Source organism: Nestor notabilis, unplaced genomic scaffold (assembly GCF_000696875.1).
Source record: "Nestor notabilis isolate BGI_N333 unplaced genomic scaffold, ASM69687v1 scaffold26426, whole genome shotgun sequence".
NCBI lineage: Eukaryota > Metazoa > Chordata > Aves > Psittaciformes > Psittacidae > Nestor > Nestor notabilis.
Window position 1 is genome coordinate 30,424 of NW_009933696.1, and position 12,417 is coordinate 42,840.

Below are 12,417 nucleotides of genomic sequence, written 5' to 3' on the forward strand. Positions count from 1 at the left end.
CAGACGTCTTCCTTTTGTCTCTCAGATTGCTTCAGGACTGGCTGAAGAACACGGTTAGTCACATCAAGAAAGTGAAGGCCACAAACGCATGGTGTGGCACGCTCTTCTGTGTCAAAGCATGTGTGTGAAGAAGTACTAGGAGCATCCATACGCTGGTGGTGGCAGATTACAGACACAGGTAACCATGTATGATGAGACAGTGTTCTCCGTCACCTTCATGTTTCCTTGTCCTTGGCATGTTCCCCAACCTTTCCCACTATCAGACTGAACCTTTTGGGGATGCAGAATAGCAGAAAGTAAGTCATTGTGGACTCCTCTGAGCAGCTGTCATGGCCTGGGGATCTCTCTCATTCCTGAAAGAAATAAGCAGTTTGTTAGAAAAAAAAACAACCAACCATGAACTTATGTGTGTATATAAACAAAACTACCTGGTGTGTAAAGCCTGTCCCCTAATGAGGTATTTCTGTTCTCTAACAGCCTGACTTCTGAAGTGTCTCAAGGGCCCACTGAGCCTTTCTTCCTTACAAGCCCTGTGCTCTCAGATGCCAGTACTGGCAAGGACAGTCATGTCATTAAGCTGGAAACAGTTTTGTTCAGCGAGGGGCCAACATCAGAACTGCCAGGATTCACCATCTCCAGTAAACACAGAACCAGGGACAGCAGCTTTTTCTGTACTTGGGAAAACCACCGGGAACAGGAAGTTACCAGGCAGCTGAAGAGCAGGTACTGCAAATTTCTACCCTCAAAGTTTCTCTGCTGTAACTAGGATCCATGTTAAAAGAAGCACTGAAGTATTTTCACCCGACTATCCTGAAGGACTGAGCCTGGTAACTAACCAACCACTGTAGGGAGGATGGTATCGTGACAGGCCCATGTGCTTTCAGCACAACCCCACAGCACTCAGATACCGATCAGCACCCGTGTTCAGTAACGAATGCAGACAGACAAATCTGGCTGACGGTACATAAACACAGCAAAAGGACACGTGAAGCTTGGAGGAAAGGCAAACCTGGCACTTCTCTAACTCAGTAAGTTATCTCGCAGCAAAGGAATTTCATTTCAGCTGCAACTTGAACTGGTGATTGATAGAGACCTTGGGAAACTTAAAATACAACAGTTCCCATTAACGATACTGATCTCCTCAACTGCCGAGTACGCTCATCTTGGCCATTTTTGATGATGGAAAGTCTGACTAACTTTTCAAGGCAGTGGGTTGGGCCTCTTAGTTTTGTAGTTTCTTTAACTAATGTTGAATTCCTTTGCATTTCATTAGGTTGCAATGCAGGTGGATGAGTTTTAGAGATCAGTTCTAAAACTGCTGTTTGCCTGTGACCTCTACCTTCTGTTTTCTTAACCCTCCTCCAGGTAATGTATCCTTTTAGAACATGCCAGATGTTTTACCCTTCATCTACTCAGTTGTCTTTTTCTTGGTGGTTTCCCACCCTCAGACCTGCTTTCTGTATGGCTTGGTGCTGCTCTACTGTCCTGTGCCTACAGACAGTATCATCAGACTCCATTGGTCACACACATGGTTGGAAGCTGCCCATGTCGATCCTGCTCAAGCCTCTACCTTGTCCTGAGACTGGGCACAGTGCCTTGTGCCCTGTAACATAAACAGCTTCAGTCCTGTTTTCTGTTTTACTTTGAATTGCTCCTTGAAAAGTCACCACTCTTCCACAGTTCCTGGGTTAGTCATGGCCCTGTCTCAATGCAGGTTTCAGGGATATGGTACTTAATATGTTTTAATAATAGTTTGGAGTCGCTAGTACTCATGATTCAGAGGAGTACTGCCCACCAAAACACTCCTTCCCCTGGGAGCATAACACGGAAGAAGCTCCTACCTAACCAACTTCCTGGTACAGCAGTGCCCAAAGGCTGCCTCGTGCGAGGGCAGAGCCTGGTGTGGGACAGGGCTGATGCTTTTGTTACAGGTAATTATGTGTCCAAGAAAACAACAAAAGGTTGTTTTATTTATACTCCACCCACCAATTACTACCTCCTTGCAATAGCCAGGGCAGTTCCTGGTCTTTAATCAGTCACTTGGCTTTTCCAGCCAAGTTCAACTGACTCAGTTTTGGCTGATAGTTTCTTTGAAGCTAAACTGAATACTTAATTTCAGAGACCAAACAGTTAATCTCCAGGTAAACTTACGTGCTTCCATATCTCTCCCGTCCTCTCAATGACAATAGTTTGTGATTTATTGACAGGTGATGTAACCTTGTAGTCATCAGACAGGAGACCCAGAATAGGGTACTGATTTCTGTACCTGTGAGGAGAAGAGCAGCAAACCTGTGAACTGCACTCCACATGCCCATGTACAAATCACAGACTCCAATCATGCCATGTTGGCTTTCCAGTCCCACATCCCCCAGAGTGCCACGAGTAACTAAAACGCCAGTACAGGCATTTAAACGTTGCTTTAATGTGCTGGCCACCCCTCCAATTGCTCTTACACTGTTTAGTATGGAATGCGCCCTGGAGAGGAAAACCTAGCTCAACGTTTCCCCCTTTAAGGTGAATAGGTGCTATTGAGACATTTGCAGGAATAATTTGGGTAATAGAGGCTACACAAGGGAAATCCAAAACGAGGTATTTTTAAGAAAGGTTAATAGCTACGTTACTTCTTGGTGATGATAGCAGTTACACCAGGGGACTGACTGCCAGATAATTTCTCATGCTTCAATCTGAAGAGGTCCTGAGAAAACCAAAAGTAATCATTCAGATGCAATCATGGTTCCTGAAGTATTAGTTCACTGAAGTCACAGCAAAGTACTTGCAGAAATTCCCTCAAAGGGCAATCAGAAATGTGTGTCCTTCCAGAAGTCTGGCAGAGGAACAGCAAAAAATATCCTAACCCCAATTCCCAAACCAGGAGAGCACTAGTGACTTCTGGCATGTTCCCACCTATGCAGTAATCAAAGGCCTACATATAAATTTCTTAGAAGAGAAATAGGTGTGTTATATTACCTCTTGCTGTTGTTTAATAAAAGCATCTTTCTCCTCCAACATTGATGTCAGTTCATGCAACCGTATTTGCAAGTCACTGTTGCTTCCTTCTCTCCTCGATATGTCTTGCTGGAATTGGCATAACTGAGACTGCAAAACACATGTTGAGGGACAGTCAGGTGTCTGGGGCTCCTTGCAGGTCACCTGGCAGGAGTAGCTGGGGCTCCAGGTGTATTTTTGCATTAACTCCATGAACAGTAAGACCCAGAGATTGTCAAGTAAGAATGCTGAGCTGCACAGCAAATCCTGAAAGTGCTGACTGACTTCTACCCAGAATCAGTTTAATAGTCTTATAACTCGGGTTCATACAACACTAAACAAGGGGAACTGGCTTCCAGGGTGGTAAATGATTACTACAAGGATTTCAGTGAGAGACGTTTCCTACATACGGTTCTGACTGTGAGTTTTGTTTTCTGTTGGGTTTCTCTTCTTTAGTGTCTTACTTGATCAGCACACTCAAAATGTCCCTTTAGGAAAGGCTGCCAAGCTGATTAATCCCTATTTTCTACATCTAAAGAATTGTATTTATTTTTACATCACAGTTTGATGTGAACCATAAAGGTTTCTGAACTGTCACTGCAGACCCAAAAGACACGTGGTCGTTCTTTCCCATTCCTTAATTAAAAGTGAAGCTGTTCACTTCCAGGTGTACAGGGTGAGGAGCACACACATGCCAAGTTAAACAACTTACCCTAAGGCTGCGGATCTCACGATCTTTATCTTCCCTCAAGTTATTGATCATCTCTACATAACGGCTGGAGAGCTCATCCGTGGTGGTCTGCAGGGTTGGATTAGAGCAGACCTGCAGAAAATGAAATGGTGCTTCATTGTAAAAAGAGAGTTTTCATCTTTAATTTTCCTATATTAATGCATCTGTATCTGTGAATAACAGCTACTGGACACAGAACAAGTGAGCCTCTTACCTGCAGCCTGAGGCTCTGGATCTCCTGCTCCAAGGCACGCTTGCAGAACTCCAGCTCCTTTAGCTGACAATCCTTTTCTCCCTCACTGAGCCGAAGGGAAAGGAGCTGTTCCTCCAGAGAGCGACATTTTGCAGTACTCTCTCGGAGCCCTTGCTAGAAAGCACAGAAATGGGATGAGGACACAGTGTTCCTTAAGGAAGTAACATGACACACACACCCTGACAGGTACCAGGCAGCAATTACTCGGAATGCTCAAAAGCAAAACACTGGGTAGTTTTTGGCTGACTAATGACACTGAAAATACAGGTTTAGATTTACCTGCTGCTGACGATTATTCTCTCTCAGAGAAGCCAGCATCGTTTCATATTCTTTTACTTGAGAATCTTTAAAAGCCAAATCCTTCTTAAGTAAGACATTGTCAGTTTCTAACTTCTGCAAGACAAAAGCATTTATGTCAACAGCTGTAGTTGTTTAGTAAGCTTTTCCTGTATTCAGAGTGAAACATACTGAGCAATTAGTTACTAAGAAAATACTCAATTTTCTTGAAACAATGGGGGTTTTTTAACTACATCACAGACTTGCAGTATCTGGCTGTGTGCTGTGGTAGGCACTGGGATCCTGGTCACTGCTCTTTCAGTCTGCCCCAGAAAGAATTACTCAGTTACTTACAGAGTAACAGAAACCAACAAACACCCCAAGCCAAAACCACTTCACTGTAAAAACTCCTTATCCTGTGTTAAAGATGACAGTTAAAACACCCTCTCCTCTCCCTAAACTTGGCATTTCCATGTTTCCGAGTGCGGCCAAGTACTTGGGCTGCTGTGGGAAAGTTTTCTGCTTTCCTAACATCAGTTATCTACTCTGTCAGTGGCCACAGAGCTCCAGGTTCCAGGTGGGAAGCCTGTACCCAGGTGAACCACTGGAGTTGTTAAAGCCACCAGCTGACAACAGCTTTCTGATGGAGTTGGAAATGCAGCTCTGTCGGGGTGAATGGAACCACGTTCCCTGATTCCTGGAACAGCACTAGTAAATAGCCACTTGGTGTACACCCCTTGCCCAGGTCTGAAGTAAAACCAGAGTCCCATACATGACACCAATGTTGATCACTCGTGTGCTACGTACCAATTCAAAGCTTTAAATCTAATTTCACTCAGCAGGGTCATTTCTTCCTTCGAAAGTATTTGCTGGGTTTAGGCTTCAAACTGATCACCTGAAGAGCACTGCTAGAAAGAAATCCACCCATCCACTGTACGAGTCTTGCAAGCCCAGTAATGAACCAGCCATTTCCAAAAGCAGCCAAAACTGGACTCCACATCTCACCATCACGGACTTCCTGCTGACCGGCAAGCAAACCAAGAGAGGCACCTTACCCCTAAGTCATCCTGCAGGTGGCAAAGCTCCTCACGGAGATTCTTGAAAGTGGAAAGCACAAGTCTCAAAGATTTGTCTGATGTGACTCTCATCTAGGAGGGGTAAAAATGAAAATGGATTAATGGATAAGCTTTGTTTACAACGGGCTTGACAATAGGTAGAACAGAAAATGCTACACAGCTGAAAACAACTTCTACCCTTGGAGCTACTGCACGTCATCCTGCAACATGCCCAGAGTTTCTACAGAAGCAGCACATTTTCATGCACTTTGTTCTGCAAAGGGCACAGGTTTTACTCTGCTGCCTTGTAACACAGGGTAACGTTTTTAAAACGGAAGGAACACGAGTGAAGAACTGCATCTGTGCAGCAATACAGGAAACCCAAACGTGTTCTATTGCACAATCACTTGTGACCGATTCTAAGCAAGCACTACCCCACCTGAGAAGGCACAGAGGAAGGAGCAGCACCTGAGGTCTGGCCAATCACACTTGCAGCCAGGGGCAAGAGAATTTAATTAAATTAAATAAAAAAAGCCAACTCCTCCCTTTAAAAGGAAAAAGATCCCAAAGATTAAGGAGTCAAGTGGATGAGTAAGAAGGAGGACAGTCGTGCACAATAGCCTAACCTTCGTCCTGGATTTTCTTTCCATGCACATTAACAGCTGTGTATTGATTAATGTTAAAACACAAATAGTTGTGTTTCCTGACATGCTTCTGATATTTGAAAGAAGAATAATAGGTTTTGAAAGAACACACAAAATAATTCCTCAAGTTTTGACTCATCTGGAAGGGCTGAATATTCCACACAAACTATTTTTTTTACTACCTGGAGAAAAGTGAAATCTTCTGCCCGTTTCACTTCCTCTGACTCTCTCCCTTCACTTTATCTGGTGATCGTTTGGGCCGAGGAAACCCATAAGATCTCCATCAATACACTGATGAGCCCATGTCCTACTTTTTTATCCCTACATTCCTATGTTGTGAATAAAGCTTCAAAAAATAACATTTCTAGTGTAACCCACCCATTTGTTTGTTTGGGTTTTAATTAAAGTGGAATTTCAGTTCTTAGAGTTTTGTTTGTTTTATTGTGAAATACACTGTAAGAGTAGACTAAAAGAAAAATTAGTCAAAAAGGTTGAATTTAGGCTATAAAAATTATCAGTAAGTCCCCACTCAGCAATTAAGTGCTAGAGGTTGCTACATTCCAGAGGTGTCGTGTACTTCTACAGTGAAATTCTCTGTGCTCCTAGACTTGAGCCTCTGGGCATACCCCACACAGTCATTCCCTGAGCAGTTTGACAGCTCAGAATCCTTGGATGTAAACCAGACCACACATCCCCTTCACCTCAGGGAGGCCACCTCTAGACACACCTGCAGCGTTGTACTAAAAACCATGCTGTGAAGTACTACAGTGATAAGAGGCAACAAACAAGCAGCCAGTACCAGAACCTTGCACTCATCTGCCTGCCTTAATGTGGCTGGTGATTGCAAAGGCAGGTTATGGTAAGGCAGCTGAAGAACAAGATCTTAAGAAACACAAAAGCCTTTATAAACGTAACCAAGCAGAAACAGTTCTGGTTTGTTATGGCATGTCATCAGTGTGCCTCGGAACAACATGCTGTGTTAGAGGGTTTTTAACCAGGGTATTTGCAAAAGGTGAGACCTGAGTTACAAGCATTGTATGTAGCTGGCAACTGATAGCAAATTCAGCGTTCAGTAAAGCACCTACTATCTGCCTTTAGCTTTTGAAGTAAAGCAGTAACACACACAAAAAAAGATTAAAGGTCTGTGTTCTCCTATATCTGATCAAAAGCCAAGATGGTTTCCAGTGAAACGAAGAAAGCACCGGTAAAGCTTAGTTTAAAATATGCAAGTAGTCTGTGGAATCAGCTGCTACAACATCACTCGAAGCCACCTGTGTGATTCTATGCTCTTTACACTAGGAAAACGTGAATAAGCAGAACAGAGAGCGAAGTATGTTACGTACAAAGTCCCTGGTATGTGTAAGCCACCTTCTGCTGTTTCAAGTTACTGTAGACATCCACGCACACCCTCCACCCCACTCATGTACCTGGAGGAGATAACGAATCTGCTGCTTTGTTGCCTCAGACAGTCCTTTGGGAATTAATTCTTCAATATCTTCAGTCTAAGCAAAGAAGGGAGGAAAGGGGAGACATCTTCATTAAGAGTTTTGCCTGGAAGATCATAATGTGGTTTCTTCATTAATTACACAGCTCTTCTATGAAAAGCATGTTTAGTACAAGGCAAATAAGAACGAAAATAGATCAAAGTGTATCCAGAGAATTTCCCAAGCCATATATATGTGTAGCAGATAAAAACCAAGATGAAGTGATACATGAAGCATGTATTCAAATCACTAAGTGTAACATTTATTCTGAAAGCAGGATTCAAAATAATCCTCTCTCCAGAAACAGCAGCTGACACACAGACACAACTCCCAGCAGTTAGGACAGGAGCAAACCTCGCGTTCCTCCTGCACAGACTGTCAGTAAAGGCAGGATGAGCAGCCTGTCACAGGAGACACTGACAGTGATCAGGCAGCATTTCATCCTAGGCAGGTATTTCTGCCGTGCACACAACGCCTTCAGCGGCGTAACAGAGGTACCAGTCGTGGCCCGGCTGGTGAAAGGGAGCTTGCTGCAGAGGGGAAGCCTGTGCTGGCAGCTCGGAATGCTGGCACATTCCTCTCGTTCCTGCGAGAGGCACTGTCTTCACTCCCTGCAGAGCAAGGCAGCACGTGTTGCTGAACTGCAGCTTTGCTGGCAAGACAGTGAAAGCTGCTTTGCAAAAAACACATAGTGAAAATACGTGTGGCTGTGTGAGTTTGTTTTACAATGGAACCAATTGGCACAACAGGAAAGACTTCTCAGGATTTGACTCTCATACTGGAATAATGCAAATTGTCAAAGTTTCCTTTCAGTACTATCACATTTGCAAATACATGCTAGCTGTAGGTTTCAGACTCTGAATGTTATTAACAAACAGGAATTATCAACTGACAAAGACCAGCATCCTTCATTTAAACTGGCTGGGCTTAATTTGCTCCAAGATCCACACCACTGCTTTAAAGACTGTCGGGGAAGAGCTTGCCAAGAGCATGCCCAGTGCTTACCTGACACGTAAATTCAATGTCATGGTTCCTGTAAAACAGACAAAATCCAAGGGACCAATTAACAGAAAGCTTCTTGAGACATTTATTCAAGTCCACATTCAGAACTGTACAAGGCTTATCTTTAAAATGCAAAGCAAGGAAGGTTATTTGTCACATTGAGAGCTGTTACCTTCCTCCTAAGGTGCTAGGCAACATGAGGTGCCTAACTCCATGTAGTTAGGCTGAGGAGACTGGACTACTAACAGCAGTACGGTTAACACAGGCTGCCTCCTTTCTCTGGGTAGTTATCCCAATTGTGTTCAGTCAACCCCATTACATTCCTAATTGGTTTGGGAATGGTTTACCCAGAATCATGCTGCAACATACTGACGTGCCTGAACTGTTTACATGCAGTGTCCGGGTTTGTGTGTGGCTTAAATTCCACTTTTCCCCTGCTGTGGGACCACTTTTCTTATTTAAGTGACCTTGGAAAGCACCAAACAAGACTGGGAGTGAGGGGGAAAGAATGAAGTACTGGCGGTTGTGAGGGAGAGGTAAGAATTCTGTGCAGGTTACTGGCTGCTGTGATCCCGTGTTTCTTTTAAAAGACACTGTGTAGGGCTCTGCAGAGTAAGTGCTTAACCTCAATTTGCATAAAGATTCTGGCTTTATGCCTTGTGGTGACCATCTTTTAATCCATGCCATGACATAACAACATGGCAGAACAAAGGAAATGGCAATCTGGACATTTGGGTTGTTTCTTCAGGACACAGTAATAGAATTGTATCATTAAACATATGTCAGAGAATGCTGTAACTATACTTGTTTTCTCTGTGTGCAAACGGGCATACAGAATTCTTACTGCATATTAGTCTAACCATTTGGGAAGAGCATCAAATTAAATAGATTTACTTGGCTTACAGCATTTCTATGTCCTCAGTTACTCAGCAAATCAGATGAATGTGTAAAATACGCAGTCAATTCTAGTTGTCAGGGAAGAAAAAACCCCACACTTTGCAAACAATACTGTCCTCTCAGCTGTGCAAAGGTAGGATCTCAGGAACGGGGGAATGACAGAACAGATGTAATGCCAATACCTTCCTCCTATCTTCTCCACGTGCTGCAGCAAACAGCTGTGCAAGTCGTTGGTCTTGCGGCTCAGCTCAGCGAGGAGCTCACCGAAGTAGCGGCAGTCCAGCTGGTCGTTATTTGCCTGAGCACAGTTCACCTAGAAGGAGATATGCAAAAAAGGTCACATCTGAGCTCCCTTCTTCAGGATGAAAGCTGGACATGAACATGCTACAAGTATGATGGGTTTGCTCTTAATAATTGCCAGTTTGTTTACACTGTTCTTTTCCTTGGTATCGAGTCTTCCATGTCTTCCGGTTTTCAGTAAACTACAGAAATAAATAGCTTCCTTTCCAACAACAAGAAATATGCAGAGCAGTATCTTCTACAGCAATGTCATCATTATGCTAATAGCAAAGTGCTGAGAATTAGGAAATCTCATTAATATACATGCTTCCCTGGCTGCGGTGGATGAGCGCCTGTGGGCAGCACCCAGATAAACCCAGCCGGGTGCCAGGCTCCCCACTGAGCAAATGGTATTTGTATTGCCACAGTCCAAATGTTTATGTATGTGAACAATAAAAGGATTCCAGCAGCAACCAGAACTGAGTGTACCTAAGTTGGCTTATGGGAGTATCTGGCTATGGAAGATTCCACATAGGTGTAGCACTGAGGTCACCAAGTATGTTTTGTCCTGCCACCTATTTATTGAGTAGGTGAGGAGGGACTGCTACACTCCCTCCCCAACTGAAATAACAGTACACGTGTATGCCAAGCCTCCTGCAGCCCTTAGAAACTCTCAAACTGCAACCTCATGCAAAATGAAGGGCGGAGGAAGGTAGTTTTGTGCTTACAGTGAATCTATGTCAAATACTTGTACAGCAAATTGAAATATATTTGAAGTCGTCACTGAGCGGTTTAGGTAGAAAACAATCCTGAACTGATGTATGTCAAGTTTATAAAGTAATGTATTTTGTTCTCCAAAACCAGAGGCATAAGCCTTACATTATTCATTCTTTGTTGTACAGGGACTGATGAAACCTGACTCAATGAATGGGTAACACTCCCAGATAAAGAAAAAAACCCAAACAGACCAGCAAGACTTAACAGAGTTAAAGGACAACAGAATGATGATCAGTCAATACTCCTAAGCACAGCTCAGTGCTAACAAGAAATAGACAAAACAAGTAAAACAGCCTTTTTTTGCCTCTTAATATCATGTGTGAAAGCCTTGGACATTTCCAGACAATGCCTGCAATCACAGCGTACGAAGAAGTTACCTGCAACAGACACACGAACTCTTCTGTTCACTTACAACGGGCGTATGGTGCTTAATTACCCTACTGTGAGTCTGAACAGAAACTTCTGAGATTGGAGATAAGCCATTTTATGTATTTGTAAAGTTTTATATTCTTCATACAAAGCAAAGCCACAGTGGTGAAGAGTAAAGCATCCAGCGAGAGATCCTTACCGGCTCACAGGTTTGCACTGTCACCCTCCTCACGGTACTTCCTCTGCAGTCATCGCTGACAGAGACTGGAAGGACTTCACAGGGGCTGCTGGTCTGTGTCTGCTGGCACTGGTGAGTGACCTGGGGCTGCTCTGGGTACTGGCACGGCTGGGCAGCCTGGCACTGGTCCACTTGCTGGGGGCTCTGGCACTGGTGGGAGAACTGATACTGCTTCTCCTGGAAACAAGAGTGGATTGTTTCAAGCTGCCGGACATTGTCGTAGTGACATGGAAGCTTCATATGAATATATAAATGAATGAACTGTGGGTTTGCATGGAAAGGCTAATGACAGCTTCTGATGTTTTAATAAGCCTGATAAAGCTGCTTTTTCTCCTAGTTGAACATGAGTTTGCCTCACGCTTTCGTTGTAATGAGATCAGTGAATTATTGGTTGTAATTCACCGACTCCTCAAATTTCAGTAGCTGCAAATGAAAAGCACAAGACCTTTCCTAAGTTGTTTCATTGTGCTGATACTGTTAATGTACTCAGGCAATGGGGACCTCCCTTACTTACTTTAGAACACATATCCTGTTTCATTAAGCATTTCAGAGATCAAATGGAGAGCTCCAGTGGGACTAAGATGAATTTCAGACAGCTTTGCCAAATGTATTTTTTCAAGAATGAATAAAAACAAATAATAAATAATGTGTCTTTTTGTGTGTGTGTGTGTGAAATATTTATACTGGTTGTTGTGGAACCACTGCAAGAAACTCACAGTCAATATTCAGATAAAGACTGACAGTTCTAGAGACACAACAGCAGCTTTCACTGTTAGTCTGAAATAATAAATTCTTAGTAAAAATACAGCAATGCTTTGAACTTCTACTCTCCTTGCAGAAACTGTTTCATTTGCTTTGAGAATGTGTCCTCGACCTCAATAAGGAAAAAAAACCCCACCAACCCCCCCCCACCCCAGCCCAGCAGCATCACTTTCCTGCTACCAGCGCAATTTTCTTTTGCAACAGATAACATAAACAACCAACTCACTTGGAGAGGATTTAATAGCTCGTATTTTCTTATTGTCTTTTCATAGATGACATTGTTTCCAGGACAGAAATTTGCCCCTCTAAGAAATGGGGATAATGGCTCCTGTAAAACATTTTTTGAAACATTCATAAATGTTGTCAAACAGCAGATTCAGGATGAATGTAATTTTGACTCTGACATGAAACAGTTTTCCTACCTGATCAGGATTCTCAATAATAATCCTTCGAAAAGTGCCCTGCAAGAAAGAAAATCAGAGATTCAGTGATGACTGCACTTTAACCTCTAAAACCTTTTATGCTCAGAGCTGAGGCTTATGTGGATTCCTAAAGTCATCCGAATACTGTTGTCTGTGTTTACTGCTATGAACACGCTGAGATCCACTGGCCGAAATCACTTAGAAATGCCTTTCCACCCCAAAGGAAGCAGCCCATGTACAGGGG

The 12,417-nt window shown here is 43.3% G+C and overlaps 1 protein-coding gene across 1 annotated transcript; it reads right to left on the reverse strand.

Annotated features, from left to right (window-relative positions):
- Positions 1-347: 347 nt before the first annotated feature.
- POF1B (premature ovarian failure, 1B) lies at positions 348-12,212 on the reverse strand (the record flags this gene model as incomplete). The annotated part of the gene is made up of 13 exons (XM_010017008.1): positions 348-353; positions 2,152-2,266; positions 2,622-2,695; positions 2,968-3,096; positions 3,698-3,808; positions 3,930-4,082; positions 4,248-4,361; positions 5,300-5,392; positions 7,371-7,445; positions 8,433-8,460; positions 9,509-9,639; positions 10,951-11,166; positions 12,174-12,212. Coding segments are annotated over 13 exons (1,284 nt in total), but the record flags the coding sequence as incomplete, so codon positions are not given.
- Between the last annotated feature and the right edge of the window lie 205 nt (positions 12,213-12,417).